Genomic DNA, 19,210 nt, shown 5'->3' with positions numbered 1-19,210 from the left:
ATATTGATAGATTGTTCCTTTCTGTTGGAACAAATTAATTTCCATATCCCGCAAATAAATCTACGATCCTCTTTCCCCACTTTATGTAGGAATTTGTACGATTAATTATACACGAAAAGCTTCAATTGCTCATGCTATAAATCAGTTTGCTTTATCTATCTTGAATTCTATCTTACCTGATTTTGCTCATTGAAACAATATATGTTTAGAAATCCTTTGTATTCTTACCTTTAATTTTACATACGACATAAAGATAATTTGGGTACCTGGTCACAGTGACATTGCAGGAAACTGCGAAGCCGACGAGCTGGCCAGACAGGGGACCTGTGAGGCAATGTGCCCGCGAAAGGAGAGGATCGGGATCCCCTTGACAACCTGCGCTCTACTCCTGGAAGGATGGGCTATGCACCAACTCAGCGAACGCTGGCAAGTACACGAACGTGTAGGGTCGCGAAGTCCTTCTGGCCACGTTTGGATAGGAGGCGTTCGAGAGATATCCTGGGAATGACAAAATGTCATCTCTCAAATTTCGTGGGCATCATCACGGGGCACTGTCCGCGAGGTACACATGCCGTGAGACTCGGAATCACTTCGAGTCCTTTTTGCGTCAGCTACATGGAGGATGAGGTGGAATCATCTCAGCATATGCTCCTTAGCTGCCCAGCCTTCGCGGGACTAAGATTCAAGTATCTTGGTTCTCATTTCTTTTCTGCGCCTGCTGATATAGCAGGTGTTGATAACAAAAATTTGATGAACTACATCAGCAGCATAATGAGGTTAACACAACCGCGGACTAGTCACCGTTCGTAGTCCACAAACACTCACCACTCCCCCATCCCTTCCCTTCCTCCCCATTCTTTGTCCTTAAATGGTATCACAAAGGACGAACCAAACTATTTCGTCCAAGTGGGCCCTACTCTCTGGGCAACCATTATAACCTAACCTAACCTACTTTTAATTTACTTCTTTAAAATATTTACATACATAGTAAAAAGTGATCAATGTAGAGGTATCGGATTTTAAATTAAAAGAAAACAACGAAAATTTAAAACGTTTGGGCAAAATGTATTATTTTTGTGTAAAACCGCTTATGACATAAATTATTAAACGATAATCCCTTTTAACTGCTGGCCGCAACTGCGACATAATTCGGCCATCCGTAAACACCGATTTTGAATGACTTGCTGTAGGACCTCGGTCGGTATCTCGTGAATAACTTTAGAATTGTTGGCTTCCAATGCCTCAATCAGCAGGTTTACCCCCAACGCATTTAGACTTTACGTAGCTCCACACATAAAAGTCCAAATGTGTGATATCTCACGATCTTGGTGGCCAGTCCACTGGTCCAAGACGATAGATAAACTGTTCACCGAAACGACGACGCAGTAAATCTATTGCTTCAATGCCAGCCTAGTCTTTGGTGAATTATAAGCCGATGATTCCTCCAACCCATAGGGCGCCCTAAACCATTTGTTTTCAATGAATGTAGGTTGTTTTTTTTAATGTCTTCGAGTTGCTCTTCAGCCTCAATATGGCAATATTGCTAATCGACGTAGCCATTAACCCAAAAATGGAGTTCATCGCTAAACACCATAAGTTGATCTGTGTGCGCGATGATCCACACAGAGCGTGGATTTTCATAATATAATTGTACGATTTGTCAATGTTGTTGAGGCGTAAGTCTTTCCATGATGAAATGTTAATGAATATTAAAAAACAATGTATTTAGTTTGACAGTTGTCACGCGAGGTCTGTACAAAAAAAAAAAAACACCCTATTGGAAAAAGTACGTCCAATGATCACCCTTTATTAATATCATAATTTAAGATTTCACTTTTTGTTAATAGTGCTTAAGAATTTGTTTCATAAATAAAAATAAATAAATAATTGGCGCGTACACTTCTGTTAGGTGTTTGGCCGAGCTCCTCCTCCTATTTGTGGTGTGCATCTTGATGTTCCACAAATGGAGGGACCTACAGTTTCAAGCCGACTCCGAACGGCAGATATTTCTATAAGGAGCTTTTTCATGGCAGAAATACACTCGGAGGTTTGCCATTGCCTGCCGAGGGGCGACCGCTATTAATATAGAAAAAATGTTTTTATTAATTTTGCTTTCACCGAGATTCGAACCAACGACCTCTCTGTGAATTCCGAATGGTAATCACGCACCAACCCATTCGGCTACGGCGGCCGCCAACTACCAATTAACAATATTGATAAATTTACCGAAATCAAAAACAATTAATCAATGGTTAATGGTTAATTAATATTCGCCCAACACTTTACACATACTACATATGTATCGGGTATGGGAATAAGTTTCCGCCCTTGTAAAAGAGGGGAGTCGCTCCTGATATTTTTGTGTTCGCTCTAGTAATATACTGGTGATTTCAAGGTGTATATGTGAGGTCTCGATCGCAGTAGTTGACATTCGTTTGAAGCGTAAAGATCCTTTTTCATCTGACGTCAAAAATGTCTACATTCAACATTTGAGGGAAGTCATGCTACATTACCAACTTCACACTGCTTGTATCTGTAAAACAGCTCATGACATCAACGTCAAAATTATTCTAATGACAGTTCAAGATATTGTTTATTGTAAATAAAAGCATATGCGTCTCAATTTTGTTGAATTTTTTTTTTCTGTGATGGAATTCAAACGTAATAGTGTGATAGCGTTATATTTGGCTGGAAAATCACAACCAGCCATTGTTCGTGAGCTCAGTCCCCTCAAAGTGAATAAAATGTTTGTGTATCGCACAATAAAGCGTTACAATAATACTAACATTGCAAAACGCTATGGAGGTAGATCAAAACAAACCACAACAACGCCAGAAATGGTTCGGAAAGTGAAGGCTCGACTTGAACGAAATCCACGTCGAAGTGGAAAAAAAATGGCCAAGGAACTGAAAATATCGCAAGACAGCATTCGACGCATATTGAAAAATGAGCTCAAGGTCAAGGTTTACAAGTTCCAAAAACCACACGATCTTTCACCCCAGCAAAAAAATGTTCGGTGCGAAAGAGCAAAGGAGTTGTTGCGCTTGCACGAACGTGGCGAATTTCCTAACATTGTGTTTTCTGATGAAAAAAATTTCCCAATTGAACAGTTCATAAACACTCAAAACGATCGCGTTTACTTGACCGAACGCTCATACGAAAATTTGAGATAACGTATGGCCACTCGAAGCAATTTCCCATCGTAATGGTTTGGGCCGCAGTGACCGCTGATGGGACACTCTCCAATCGTTTTTATCGAGCCTGTTGTCAAAGTGAATGCGACTTATTATCGGGAAAATGTTTTAGGAGCTGCTTTAGAGCCGTGGACACGCAAACATTTCGATTGTAGACTATGGACGTTCCAACAGGACTCGGCACCGTCCCATACAGCTCGTGTGAACCAAGAATGGTTAAAAAATCATGTTCCACACTTCATTTCGTCCACACAATGGCTTTCTAATTCGCCAGACGCAAATCCGATGGACTATTCCATCTAGTCCATTTTGGAAAGCAAGGTGAGGACTAAAAAATATGCCAGTATGGATGTGCTTGAAAAAGCGATTATACGAGAATGGGCCAAAATACCTCAAGGTCACATTCGTGCAGCATGCAACTCATTTTTTGACCGTTTGAGGGCTATAGTCAAGGCAAAAGGTTGTCATATCGAGTTAAAGTGAATATACATATATTAAAATTGTAATCATTTTTGAACAACTTTGTCTTTGAAATCAATAAAAACTAATTTCGCACAAAAAAGTTGTGGTGTTTTGAATAGGTAACACTTCATATCGTTCACCCTGTACTTCCTTTTAAAGGAAAGTACAGCTGAAACGTGTCGTGCATTGATCAATATTTACGGTAATCACGCTCCATCAAATACAACTTGTAAAGAGTGGTTTCGAAGCTTCTAAAGTGGCAATTTCGACGTGAGTGTTAAAGATCCCGAAGAGTACCGAACAAATTCGAAGAAACTCAACTACAACAATTATTGGATGAAGACGCATGACGAACCCTTGATAATAAGTCTAAAGAGTTCGATGTTGACAGATCCACCGTAGGTTAATGTTTGCACGCGATGGGAATGGTCGAGAAAGCAGGTAACTGGGTGCCACATCAATTGAAGTAGAGGGATGTCGAGAGACGTTTGTTGACGTGTGAGATGCTTTTTGAATGGCAGAAAAGAAAAGGTTTTCTGCATGGCATCGTCACTGGCAATGAAAAATAGATCAGCAAGGTCCGGCACTCGAAGTGTAACCAACTTCAGGCCGCTTGCACGGGCATCGGGCATCAGCTGTCTGTTAGTTATCTAAATGACAGTCCAGAGTATTTTTTACAAGCGCGCGGAGGCATTTTGCCGAGAGTAAACGCGATAATGTGATTGCATTATATTCGGGTGGAAAATCACAACCAGATATTGTTCGTGAGCTTGAGCTAAACTAAATGGCTATGGCTTCTAATGTAAATTCTTCAGCCGAAATTAATGTCATTGATAGCTTTTTAAGCATTGATTTATCACAAATCAATGGTTTTTATAATAGCCTTAATAGAATCCTAGATCTAGTGTTCATTTCAAATAACATCAACTACACATTGTCTGAAGGCATTGCTCCCATATCTTTAACTGATAAACATCATGTTCCTCTTTCTCTTGAGTTGGAATTTTATGAGTTTTCTGAGGTATCCGATGAGCCTAACATCAAATTTAACTACAACTTATGCGACTTCTCAATTTTTAACGAAATTTTATTAAGTATTGACTGGGGTAATGCCTTCCACGACAATGATGTTACCTCTTGTTTTCATTTTTTTAAGACTAAGGTTTCTGAGCTCTGTTTGAAGCACATTCCTATTTATCATAAGAAAGTATATAAGTCACCTTGGCATACCAAACGGCTTAGGCACCTAAAGAATCTAAAAAACAAATTCTCTAAACTGTATAAAAGGTCTGGAGACCCAATGCACTTCTCAAAATTTCAATGCCATTTAAAAGAGTTTAACTGTTTGAACAAGTTCTTATATAGAAATTACATCTTGAATTTCGAAAACAATATTATTTCGGATTCGAAGGCCTTTTGGCAATTCATCAAATCAAAAAAGTCTTGCTCAATGGTGCCAAACAATGTTTTTTATAATGGTAAATATGCAAATTCTGCCATAGAATCTGCCAATTTATTTGCTGACTTTTTTTGCTCTAATTTTGAACCCGACCTAGACTCCGATTCTAGTTTGCCCTCTAATAGTTTTTCACCTCTAAATTTTGGGACTTTGTACCTATCTGTTACTGATGTCGTCAAGGGTATTACGAAGCTTAAGTCTACAACGAAAACTGACTCGGATGGCCTTCCGGGCATTTTGCTGAAGAATTGCTTGTGTCTCGCTGAGCCTCTTACAATTATATTCAATAAATCGTTGTCCTCTGGTATTTTTGTTGACGACTGGAAATTTACTTCCATTACGCCTATATTTAAGAGTGGAAATAAAAACGATGTTAGCAATTACAGACCGATTTCGAAGCTTTCGTCTGTCTCAAAACTTTTTGAGATAACAGTAAATGATAAGTTATATTTTGCTGTCAAAGGCCTAATATCTACCAACCAACATGGTTTCGTTGCAAGTCGCTCCACTGTCACTAACTTGTCTATTTTCAATGATTACTGCATTTCAGCCTTCCAGAACAGATCTCAAGTTGATGCAATTTATACAGACTTCTCTAAAGCGTTTGACAAAGTATCGCACCGAATACTCTTGTCGAAGCTTGCATCATTGGGTATACACTCCACTTTTTTGTCTTGGATCAAATCATATTTGTCCAACAGACACTGCGTTGTAGCCGTCGATAATACGACATCCCGTGCATTTATTGCATCCTCCGGTGTCCCACAGGGAAGTATTCTAGGACCCCTCCTCTTTATACTCTTTATTAACGATATTGGTTCTTGCTTTTCATTTGCAGAACACTTGTTGTATGCTGATGATCTTAAAATATTTGCGGTGATTAACAGTGTTAGGGACTCTGAAAAGTTGCAAACCGACTTGCACAATGTCCGGAACTGGTGCTATTTAAACCATCTGTCACTAAATATTAGCAAATGCTTTCACGTAAAATATGCTAAATCAAACAACACTTTGCATACTTCGTAATAGGACTATGAATAAGTTCGTGCGGTTTTTTTTCGAAATTTGAAACTTTATTGACGTAAAATGGTTACAAATTTATATTCAAAATATTGTCCATCGCTTACTACTACTTTTTCCCATCTTTCTGGCAATTCACGGATTCCCTTTGTGAAAAATTCGGTCGGTTTTGCCGCAATCCACGAATCGATCCATTTTTTGACTTCATCGTAATTACGGAAGTGCTGGTCAGCCAGGCCATGTTGCATCGATCGGAAGAGATAGTAATCGGATGGCGCAAGGTCTGGACTATACGGCGGGTGGGGTAGGACATCCCATTTGAGCGTTTCTAAGTATGTTTTGACCACTTGTGCAACATGTGGCCGAGCATTGTCATGTTGCAAAATAACTTTGTCGTGTCTATCGGCGTATTGCGGCCGTTTTTCTCGCAGTGCTCGGCTCAAACGCATCAATTGTCGTCGGTAGACATCCCCCGTAATCGTTTCATTCGGTTTCAGTAGCTCATAATACACAACACCCAGCTGGTCCCACCAGATACACAGCATAACCTTCAGGCCATGAATATTCTGCGCCGACGTCGATGTTGAAGCATGGCCAGGGTATCCATACGTTGCCCGACGTTTTGGATTGTCGTAATGGACCCACTTTTCATCGCCAGTCACAATTCGATGCAAAAAACCCTTTCTTTTGTGCCGTTGAAGCAGTTGTTCGCATGCCATAAAACGGCGTTCAACGTCTCTTGGCTTCAATTCATACGGCACCCAATGGCCTACCTTTCGGATCATTCCCATGGCTTTTAAACGTTTGGAAATGGTTGATTGATCAACTCCCAAAGTTTTTGCAACCTCTTCTTGCGTTTGAGCCGGATCTTGATCGAGCAATTCCTCCAATTCGGTATCCATGAACTTTGGCGGCGCACCCTCGCGTTCTTCGTCTTCCAAGCCAAAATCACCACTTTTAAAGCGTGCAAACCACTTCTGGCACGTTCGCTCAGATAGAGCATGCTCACCATAAACTTCCACCAAGATACGACGACTTTCGGCTGCTTTTTTCTTCATATTAAAATAATGAAGAAGAATTCCCCGCAAAAACACATTATTTGGCACGAAATTCGACATTTTCAAGTGTGGTAAAAATATTGTTGTTTACGCTTCAAATAAAAAACTTATACTGACGTTTGTGCCTTACGACAGTAGCTCTCCAATGAATGTTTGGAAATGTGGATCGATGGAATAATAATCAAGTTACGCCATCTGTTGTAAAACCGCACGAACTTATTCATAGTCCTATTATAATATTGCTGGCTTACCTTTGCAATCCGTTGAGGAAATTAAAGACTTAGGCGTTATTTTCGACTCTAAGCTGAATTTCACCAGCCATGTTAACCACGTCATAAGACGATCATATGCGATGCTAGCATTCGTTCGCCGAAATTGTTCTGCATTTACCAACCCACACACTCTCAAAACATTGTATTGTGCTTTTGTTAGATCAAGATTAGAGTATGCCGCTATTATTTGGAGACCGTACCAAATAGGTCTGTCTAATCGGATTGAGAGAGTGCAGAAAGTCTTTCTTCGTTTTGCGCTCCGATCTTTAAACTTTTCTGAACCTGTACCATCGTACCGCTCTCGATGTTTACTAATTGACTTAAAACCACTTGATAGCAGACGGTCTATTCTATCGTGCTCATTTATTATTCGTATTATTTCTGGATCTATTGATTGTCCTTCCCTCTTAAGTAAAATTCAATTTAATATACCCAATATGAGGCTCCGACAGTACGAAACCTTTAAAATTGGCTTCTCGAGAACCAACTATGGGATGAATGCTCCGATTCCTAGGGCATGTTCAGATTTAAATATGTTTTTCAATTCTTCTGGTGCTGATTTTACATGGCCGTATGGCATCTTAGTCAATCATCTTAAATCGTTCTTTTCTTAGTAACTAATAAACTATTGTACATTAGCTTAATATAGTCTGTAAGAATGTATCCATTCAAAGACAATAAATAAATAAATAAATTCAAATAAATAAATAAAATAAATAAAAATTTTGTTTGTCGTGCCTCGTTACTCGTTACTGGGGTGTAGAGCAGATCGCCTCCGCGTGGTGCACCCTGGATAGCGCCAAATGATCTGCGGCCTGAACGGCCTCTCCGACAACCTGAACGGTGACGACGCTTGCTTTCGTCTTTGGATTTTTCTTTCTTTCTGTACGATTTGGAATCTTTTGAACCTGTGCTGGTGGTTGCGGCATTCTGCCACCTGAGTATGTTAGGGTGAAACTTAACAGAAATGGCTGGTGGGCTAATGCCGTGACCGCCCCCGTCCCGTTAAAACCCTGGCAGGCCTCGGAGTACGTTCCAAACCCGTCGCCATTGGGTTGGCGGTGTAGGTGCGGTTGAAAGGACTCCCGCCTTTGCGTCCGGTCTGGCTCTGAACGCATGCCTCATGAGGGCATGCGTCAACCCTCGCATGGCCTCCCTGCCGCGGCATAGACAACCATGAGACCTCTAAGGGACGACTACACTTCTACGGGCTTTGGATAGCGGCTTCGAGTGGGGACCCACTTAACATAAAACATGAACAATACAAAACAAACAACAAAAACCTCAGATGGTAGCGGGAACTCGGAACCGAGTCCTAAAACCATCTCTCGTAGGATAGGAGGGGCGAAATCGCCTCCTCGTAAACTCTCCCGGGGTCTTACCCTAAGGGCTGAAGTTCCCAGTGGCAGCAAAATGTCGGAAGCGACTAGCAGAGTAGAGGGGGACCCCGAGGGGAAGTCGGAACCGACTTCCAGCAAGAACGTGGGGGTCACAAGCGGGAACCCGCTTATGGTAGGTAGGAGGCCGCAGGCGGAACCGGCTGCGTCTCCTAATTTAGCAGTACTGGATGGGATGGCCAGTACCAGCAAGGGGTCCTCCATCAGTTTGCCGGGGGCTTCGGGGTTGTCTCTTCGGGGACCCCCTGTTAAGCCTAAACGGCAGAGAGGGCAAAGTAAACGGTCCTTCTTCGACCTCCGTCTCGCGACCAAAATCTTGGAGCGCTACGGCGACCAAAGTGCTTCTCAGCTATCTGAGAAACATTTTCAAACGCTTGAGTGGGCCAGGAAGGTTCTACGGGGGGCGGAAGAGGGCAGAGGAAAGGGAGCGAGTGCGCCACAAGTGGATTCGGGGGTAAAAAGACAGCGATCCCAGGAGGAGGATGTTTCCCTCGAAAAGAGACCCAGGACTGATGGCGGCATGCCCAAATCATTTAGCGAAGTCGCTAAACAGGCAGGCCACATCATTCTTGGAGTCATGGACAGTGCTAGGGAGGACGGCGCCATTTCCAGGGAGGAATGGAAGAGAGTAGCGTCCGCCATCTCCGCTGTCTTCATGAGGGTAGTAAGGGAAAACCCTGGAATGCGAAATATTATCGGAAAAGTATTCTGGATGGAAAATTTTTGGTGGCAGACCATGGACGTTTTAACAGGACTCGGCACCGTCTCACAACGTCCAGAAAATGCCTGCCAAATCGAGGAAAAGTAAATTGATTCTTAATTTTGTATTCTTTTCACAATTTTTTTATTTTAAATTGAATGAAAGTAATTTTCCAAACGAAATGTATGCCCTTTTTAATTGGTTACACCTCGAGTGCCGGACCCTGTATTATGATAAAAAATATATTCATGCTTCAAAGGTTATGTTGTGCATCTGGTAGGATCAGAAATATCTAAATCGGTCCAGAAATATTTAGAGAAACTGAATTGGGAAATCTTGGTCCACCCGCCGTATTCCCCAGACATTGCACCTTCGGATTACCATCCGTTCCGATCGATGCAGTCAGCCCTTATTGAAGAGCAGTTCACTTCTTAGGAGAGCATCGCGAACTGGCTAAATGAATGGATCAAGTTAAAAGAACTCGAAATTTTCGTCAGAGGAGTCCGTATGCTGTTACGTGTGGTGATAACTACTCAAGCCTAAAACCAATTATGTTAGGTGTGCCGCAGGGCTCTATTTTAGATCCAATTTTATTTTGTATTTTTATTAATGATATTGTTGAGTGTCGCCAAAATTCGGCGATTCATCTCTATGCTGATGACATTCTGATCTACCTGTCAAGGCCAATATGTAGGTCTTATTGAAGATTTGATAGCAAGGCTTAATGAAGACCTCACTCATATTTCTAACTGGTCCAATTCTAACAACTTGATTATTAAATGAGACAAAGACGAAGGCCAATGCTATTTCTCATTAAAAGTATGACCTTAGCTCTTTGCCGCCAATATTGCTTAATGAAGTAAATATTAACTTTGATGACATAGTGACAAACCTGGGTTTCAGAATAAATACAAGCTTATCATGCGTTGACCACGTAAACCTTGTTGTAAACAAGATATATATTATTCTTATAAAGCTATATTGTACTGCCTACTTACTGCCACGGCAAACTAAATTAAAACTTGTTAGATCACTCATTATTCCTCATGTATCATACGCTGAATTAGTATATTGCAGGCTTGATAATAATTCCAAACAAAAATTGCAAATCGCTTTAAATAATGCAGCGCGTTTCGTGTTTGAAAAAAGGAAATATGTATGACCATATATCTATTTACTCGAAACAGATCCTTGGTCTAAGCCTGGGCTCGTATCTCAAAATACGCGCACTTATGCCCCTGCATAAATTGATATACACACAAAAGCCAATGCACCTCTATAAAAACATTAAACAATGCCAGTGCATCGGAACATTGAATCTGATTGTTCCGACTTATATGATACTTACTTGGAATCAGAGAGCATGTTCTTTGTTAGTGCCATAAAACTATGGAATTCTATACCAACTACAATAAAGCTTATAAAAAAAGCAACAAATAAATTGAAAATTGAAAATGGGCCGCAGTAACTAAAACTGATGTCCATCGCCAAAGGGAGGAATCAAATCTGTTGTGCGAAGAAGGGACTTGTTTTGATAGTGTATATAAATTTATTATTATACTGATTTTCGCCGGACCAATATTTTTCGAGCCCATTCTTTACGTACAGTGCATTCCAGTTCTTAACGTACAACATAAGTATTTTGTATCTATAAATTTTTGTGATTTTTTCAATTTATTTGTATTAATAATAAACGTTAATACTAATTCAGCAATTTAATATTTCGTATGATAACCATTACTTTTGGAAAAAGTCTCTAAGTATCTTGGTACAGATTCCACAAGCTTACTACGAAATTAAGGGGTTTGGAGTAGTCAGAATTTTCAAAAATTTGGATTTTTTTGCATGTTCTTAAGGCAGTAGTCTGCTTTACAGGCTTCAAAAAATCGATTTTTTTGTTTTGTTTTAAATCTCTTCCAAAACTATCCAAGAATATGTCTTTAAAATTCCAGAGGCCAATTCGACATATTTTCGAAGCTAGAGCAGTTTTGGTGGCCGAGCGTCGAGCAGGTGCGAATGGACCGAAAACTTTAAAGCGCGTTTTCTCGAGTTTTCATTTTCACAAGTGTTAGAAAACGGTGCCGGCGATAGCAAAAAGAATATATGTCCGATCGAAAAAAACCAAAGTGATCTAGCTTCAGTATTAAATTATCTTCTATTTGAACTAAAAAAGTTGGACAAAAGTATTATTTAAACTACTTGTTTTGCAACTTAAAGTCAATTTTTTTTCTTAAAAAAGTGAATTTTTTTTTTCAAACTTCGAAAAAATTTGGAATTTTATAACTTCTTCGGTATTTTTTTAGTTCATAAAGAAAAGAAACTTATAAAAATTAAAAAACAATTTGGTTCGACTGTTTCAGATGCATCGCACGACCTCCATCACCGGCACCGATTTACAAGTGCAGACTCCAGGCGCTCCAGAAAAATACTTACAACTTTAAAAAATTTCAATATTTTTTAAAAATAAATATTGTTTTTTAAACCTTAAATATAGTACACTATCGTCTTAAAATTCCGTTTACCGCAATCATTTCCTTCCCTTTCAAAAAAAATTGCTAAAAAACGCTTTTTTTCGGCTTCTAAAGCAGACTACTGCCTTAAAGTATAGTATCTTAAAAATATTGTGTGAAAATTTGAAGTGAATCTGACAAATACTTTTTAAGTTATTCAACAATTAAGGGGGGAGCCTGGTTTATAAGGTCAAAAAAATCAATTTTTTTTTCGTTTTAAGCGATTCCTAATATATTTCAGAATATTCACACAAAGTTACAGAGCCTAATTCTTAATATTTCCGTAGATACAAAGCCAAAGGTAGGCGAGCGATAGGTAGTTACGCTGTGACTGGACAGCTATTGTAAAGCGTTTTTCAGTAAGAGCGCTTCAACTTTTGAACTTTTTTGAATAAAACACAAACGGTTTGACTTTTTTAACTAATTTTTTTTTATTATCGAGCTTGAACATATACATTTAAGTATGAAATTCGATTTCTTTTGCAAGACCACCGCGTGCACGTTTTACAAAGTCCAATCGTTGAACCCAATTTTCGACCACTCTTTTGCATAAATCGGCCGAAATTCCAGCAATTTCGCGTTCAATATTGGCTCTGAGCTCACAAATCGTCGCCGGCTTGTTACTGTAGACCAATGACTTCACATAACCCCAAAGAAAATAGTCTAGAGGCGTCAAATCACACGAGCGCGGCGGCCATTCGACCGGTCCATTTCTGGAAATAATGCGCTCATCGAACTTACTCTTCAACAAATCAATTGTAGCGTGTGCTGTGTGGCTTGTGGCCCCGTCCTGTTGAAACCACATGTCGTCTAAGTCCATACCATTCAATTGCGGCCAAAAATAATCGTTTATCATGTCGCGGTATAGATTTCCATTCACAGTAACGTGCCGATCGTTCAACGAAAAAATATGGGCCAATTACGCCGCCGGCATGTAAACCGCACCAAACAGTGATTTTTTCGGGATGCAACGGTGCCTCATGAATCACGTGTGGATTGCTTTCTGCCCAGTAACGCATATTTTGCTTGTTGACAAAGCCATTGAGCCAAAAGTGAGCTTCATCACTGAAGATGATGTTTTGGAAAATTTATAAATTTTCATAAAAAATTTGCACGATTATTTTCATAAAAAATTTGCACAATTTGCAATCGTTGCTCAAGTGTGTAGCGTTCCATGATGAAATGTATACTAATGAAGCTTACAAATGACAAGCGAAAAATAAAAAATATTGCGTCGTTCGCCCTCCCTATCAGAAAAAAGTTGAAGCGCACCTATTGAAAAACGCTATACAAACTTTCATTCATTTTTATGATTTCTTTGAATTGGCGTAAATGAATTAAAAAAAATTAATGAACCTTTTGAAATGAATCATAGCTTGTTCCCTTCAGTATTAAATTCTCTTCTATTTGAACTAACAAAATAGATAAAAAAAAAAATTTTCAAGATTTTATACCAAGTTGAAGTGAATTTTTTTTTATAGAAAGGCATTTTTTTCTTTAAAACCTCCAAAAAGTTGAAATTTTGGAATTTCTCTCAGTTAAAATTAAAAAAAAATTCGATCTAACATAAAAAAACGGCCCGATACGGGTCTTCTAATTTCGCCTCTATTTTCACCCGCCACTTCAGAATGGACCTAATTTTTGCTAACCTGAATTTGTTGCGCAGTGTAACCGCAACAAGAAAAATAGCTTCTTTTCATAGTTTATTTTGTTTATCTTCTATATATATAAAAATGAAATGATGTTCGTTTGTACACATTTTTTTGGGCCGATACGAGGCCAATTTTATTCGTTCTTTTTTCATATTATAGGGATCCACTAGGGGAAGGTTCTTAGCAAAAAAAAATTTCTTTTAAATATTTTCTTCATATAAAAAAAAGAAAAAATCAAAATATTGTACAAAACAAAACTTGCTCGATTCTTAGATTAAAGTAAGTTTCGAATCGACATTCATTTTATGTGTACAACTTTTTTTGAATTTTTCGTTATTGTATACAGAAATTTCAAATGATTCGAATGAAAATTTTTTTTTTTTTTTTATTTCTTCCATAAAATATTACACCTGTCGTTAGACAATAAGTAATTTGATTTACAAAAAGATGGAATGAGAGTGATATTGAAGGGCCAATGCCCCCAAGCTCATTTAGAAGAAATATATACATATTATTTAAAAACAAGTGGTTAACAAACAATGACATATACGATTAGTTGACAATTGATTACAAGGATTTTGCAAGATCTGTTGGTGTTTGACGGTTAAGCCGACTTTGGGTAGATTTTTCTTTATTTGGTAGTCTTCTCATCATAGGATTTGTATGCGTTAATAGTCTATTTATGTGTCTTCTGCTAGCGCTTTGTATTGTTTCATCAATAGTATCGATGTCAAGGTCGCGATGAATATCTGCGTTAGGTATGTACCAAGGTGCATTAGTTAAGGTCCTAAGTATTTATGAAAATAATGTTTCAATTCAATTGAGCAATGCTTTCTTTGACCAATTCTATATGGAAATGAATGCGTTTGCAAACGATGTTTTCGGCTATGAACAAATGTTGGAATCGAATGAAAAAGGAAAGAAACGCGAAATGATAAAAAAAATTCTTGGAAAATTTAAAATGAATGGTGCTTCATTGGAAAAATTCAAAGGTAATAAGAACAAACACAAGATAAAGTTAGAATTCGAATTTTTAGATTTATTTTGTTTATTTCTCATTTTTTCAGAAGTACACCACACAACAACTCATTCCAACTCTGATTTTGAAATCCTGTTGGAATTGGTGATCGATAATTTTGTCACTATAATGGTCAATGGAAATTTGCGTGTATCAGACCCTGCATATTATTTACCATATCAACTTTTTATGGAACATATGGACCAAATGAACACAAAAAAATAATTTAGTTTTGTTTTGATTTTTTGCAACATTTTGGTTTTCAGTTAATACAATAAAAACAATACTGTTTTTTCGTGAACACAAAATTCTAAATACGTTATTTGTTTAGAATTTTTTTTAGAAAAAAAGTAAATTTTTTGGTTTTGAGGAAATTTGTTTATTGTTGCTATTTGTGAAAGCGTAGATATTTGTAAGTATTTGACTATAATCCTAAAAGTTAATGGAATACCACTATGACACATAGAAAACATTTTTTCAAAGGGGTGTTTTTCGAAAATTATAAAAAAAATTGTTTTCAAAAATTTTGAAGAAATAAAGTAAAATAAAAAAATTTCGAAAGCATGAAATTTTTTCAAAACCAAATTTTCCTGAAAAAGATAAAAGAAATTTCTTCGAAGAGGTGTTTTTCTAAAATTACAAAAAAAAAAATTTCAAAAATTTTAAACAAATAAAATAAAATAAAACTTTCTCAAGGGTATGAAATTTTTCAAAACAAAATTTTCTGAAAACCAAACAAAATTTAAAAAAAAAATGGTGTTTTCAAAGCATTTCATATTCCACTATTAATAGAGAATACATTTTTTCGAGGGGGTGTTTTTCAAAGCGGAAAAAAATATTTTTTAACAAATCAATTTAAACTTTTACAAAAGTATGAAATTTTTTCAAGAACAAAATTTTCTCAAAAACGTTAAATTAAAAAAAATAGTTTTTTCAAAATATTTAATTTTCAGCAATTAACTGAGAAGAAATTTGTTAGAGCAAAGTGTTTTTCAAAACTTCAAAAAACACTTTTTAACCAAAAAAAATAAACCTTTTTTCAAAACAACAGGAATGATAACATTGCCTAACAATTTCTGCACTTTTGCACAGTCTAAAGAGGCATTGATACAGAGTGTATTTCCAAACATAGTTCAACATTACAAAAACCATGATTGACTCAGCGAAAGAGCAATTTTAGCTGGGAAAAATAAGGACGTCAATGATATAAATTCAGCTATTTTAGATCAAATACCTGGTGACATAGTTGCGTATAAGTCAATGGACACTATTACTGATCAAGATGAGGTCGTAAATTATCCAACTGAATTCTTAAACTCACTCGATTTGCCAGGTTTACCACCTCATAATTTACGATTAAAAATTGGAGCACCGATTATTATGCTGCGCAATAGTAATGTGCCCCGACTTTGCAACGGTACCAGACTCGTTGTGAAGAAGCTAATGGGTAACGTTATCGAAGCAACAATTTTGAAAGGGAAGTACAAAGGAGAAGACATTTTGATACCCTGAATTCCCCTGATTCCGGCGGATTTACCATTCGATTTCAAACGTTTGCAGTTCCCTATTCGCCTTGCCTTCGCTATGAGAATTAATAAGGCGCAAGGACAGTCTCTACAAATGTGCGGTATTAATTTAGAATACCCAATTTTTTCTCATGGACAATTGTATGTAGCTTGCTCACGAGTTGGCAAACCATCGACATTATTCACGCGAAAGATGAAAAAACCAAAAACGTTGTCTACCAAAAAGTGTTACAATAAAGTTCGAATGAAATTGTATCAAAGAATTTGCTTTGTTTCGTATTAATTTTATTCTCTTTCAGCAAATCATTGAATTTATTGTCTAGCGAAGCGGGCGAGGGTACGCTAGTTTTTACTAAAAATTCATTTTCCGAACATGAAACTGAATGTAAAAAAGTCAAATAACACTGTGGAACAAATTCAGGTTAGCAAAAATTAGGTCCATTCTGAGAGTGGCGGGTGAAAATAGAGGCGAAATTAGAAGACCCGTATCGTGCCGTTTTTTTATGTTAGTTCGAATTTTTTTTTAATCGGCCTTCGAAGTTTGCAGTCAAATGCCGATTTTCAGTATATTGTTTCATAAGTACCACAAAAATTTTCGAAATCAATTTTTTCAAAAATTGTAATTGTTGCACAGGTCTCTAGCAATAATTTGGCTTTTACAGATTGAAAAAATATCAATTAGTCGACGAGTTATAGCCAAAAAACCATATAAACAATTTTGCTCCGATTTCGAACTTCGAAGGCCGATTAAAAAAAAATTCGATCTAACATAAAAAAACGGCGCGATACGGGTCTTCTAATTTCACCTCTATTTTCACCCGCCACTCTCAGAATGGACCTAATTTTTGCTAACCTGAATTTGTTCCACAGTGTAATCGGATGTTTGATTCATTATAAAGAGGAAGGTATGCCGTTAATAGTGGAAAATAACATCAGGCAAATGACCACCACGACTACGCTTACAGGACAATATCCTTTTCATGAAATTTTCCATAACCGAATTGCTAAGTGGCTGCCCTACGTCGTCGATAGCCTCACGAATTTCATCTTTGAGGTCTTGAATCCACCTGGGCTGTTGGCGTAGACCGTCTCTTTCACGTGGCCCCAAAGAAAAAAGTCCCAAGATGTTAAATCACAGGATCTCGGTGGCCAATTGTGATCACCTCATCGAGAGCTAACACGGTCCGGAAACTTTTCCCGTAAAAGATCAATGGTTTCGTTGCTTGTGAGGCACGTAGGGCCGTCTTGTTGAAAATAAACGTTATCCAGATCAATATCATACAATTCCGGCCATACAAAATCGTTAATCATCTCTCGATAGCGCAATCCATTCACCTGTAACACCTATTATTGGAAAACCCTTTACATAGTCTACTATATACAGGGTTGGCCATATTAAACTGACCCATGTGATTATTAAAAAAATATGGAAAAAGAAACATTTTTTTGTGTTTCATTGTGAAAAACATTTAATTTAGTTCAAGGAGATTCGTTTACATCACTTTTTGAATATGATATCGCGCAAGTGGTCGCCCTTAGCTCGTATAGCGTAATGTGCCCGTTTTTCGGCGTTTCCCATAGTTTTGGCCAGCGTCTCGGCCGATATGGCGGCTATTTCCCGTCGGATATTGGCCTTAAGTGCGCCTAGTGTCTTTGGCTTGTTGACGCAAACCTTAGATTTCAAATAGCCCCAAAGAAAAAAGTTCGGTGGCGTCAAATCCGGTGATCGTGGCGGCCAGTCAAAATCGCCGCTTTTTGATATCAAACGGCCAGGGAACAAAGTCTTCAATAAGTTGACGGTGGCTCGTGCTGTGTGTGGTGGTGCGCCATCTTGCTGAAACCAGAAGTGCTCCATACCATTTTCACGAACAATCGGCATCACAAAATCGGTTATCATGGCCCGATAACGCTCTTGATTGACGGTCAATGGTTGGTGTTGACCATTTTCAAAGAAGAACGGCCCAATGACCATATCAGCGCAAATGCCACACCAGACTGTAACTTTTTGGTCGTGGAGAGGTACCTCTTCAATAATTTGAGGGTTTTCAGTGGCGTAGAAACGGCAATTTTGCTTATTTACGGTTCCGTTCAAGGAGAAATGGGCCTCATCACTCATAATGATTTGATGACGTTGCGTTTTTACAATCGAGAAGGAATTTTGAATGTACAGCTGAACAATTTCAGCGCGTTCTATTGGGGTGTACTGTTTCATGGTATAAATCTCCTTCGACTGACGCTTCCAACGCGGTATGTCATTAGCTGATCTGAAATTACAGTAAAAAGTTATAGGGTTACTCAATGGGTCAGTTTAATATGGCCAACCCTGTATACTTACAATTTCTAGGTATTACAACCGCAGAAAAATATTTTGTTGTTGCCAGTATGCCAATAGTCGTTGCACTGAGCAGTCGATAGTTGTGTGTTAAAATAAATTATTTTTTAAGTAATTTACCATGGGACGTGATTCTAGATAGCTTTTAAGACAACTTCGGAGTTGTCAAAATATTATTAAGTCGCGCTCAGTGAAAAGAAAGAATGTGTTTAATCCGAAAACAACGGAACGTGATGAAACTATTCAGAGTATATCTTTTAAAAAATTGAAACAAAACACTGAAGATGGTGTACCTGAAGACAGCAGTACTGAATTTTGAATAATAAATTTTACTATGGTATTCACTGCTATTTCTGCTCTTTTAAAGTGTAAAAAATGTGATGGAAATATATTCTTTCAAACAGCAAGTACAGTTAAAGTACTCGTAATAGACAAATTAACTTTGTACTATGGTTTATCAATACGCCGGCATTGTGATTCTATTGAAGATATGAAATTTGCAATAATGGCAACTTTTCATCACTACGGCTCGAGCGATGAAAAGTCAAATCATGATATATGTATGTCCAAAAGGCGAAGATTCCTGGTGCTGTTACCAGCGCGCTAAAGC

The 19,210-nt window shown here is 38.0% G+C and overlaps 1 protein-coding gene across 7 annotated transcripts in view; it reads right to left on the bottom strand.

Annotated features, from left to right (window-relative positions):
* Nucleotides 1-14,276: 14,276 nt before the first annotated feature.
* LOC128869676 (ephrin type-B receptor 1-like) overlaps nt 14,277-19,210 on the bottom strand; it is a 79,362-nt gene continuing 74,428 nt past the window's right edge. For all 7 annotated transcript variants that reach the window (XM_054112272.1, XM_054112271.1, XM_054112274.1 and 4 more), the window contains one exon: nt 14,277-14,473. In XM_054112272.1, coding sequence (XP_053968247.1) covers nt 14,292-14,473 — 182 coding nt within the window. In that variant the 3' untranslated portion in view covers nt 14,277-14,291. The remainder of the gene's footprint in view (nt 14,474-19,210) is intronic.

The sequence above is a fragment of the Anastrepha ludens genome, chromosome X, assembly GCF_028408465.1.
Source record: "Anastrepha ludens isolate Willacy chromosome X, idAnaLude1.1, whole genome shotgun sequence".
Lineage (NCBI taxonomy): Eukaryota > Metazoa > Arthropoda > Insecta > Diptera > Tephritidae > Anastrepha > Anastrepha ludens.
The sequence above is the reverse complement of the archived record's forward strand: the minus strand, read 5'-3'. Positions and strand labels throughout refer to the sequence as shown.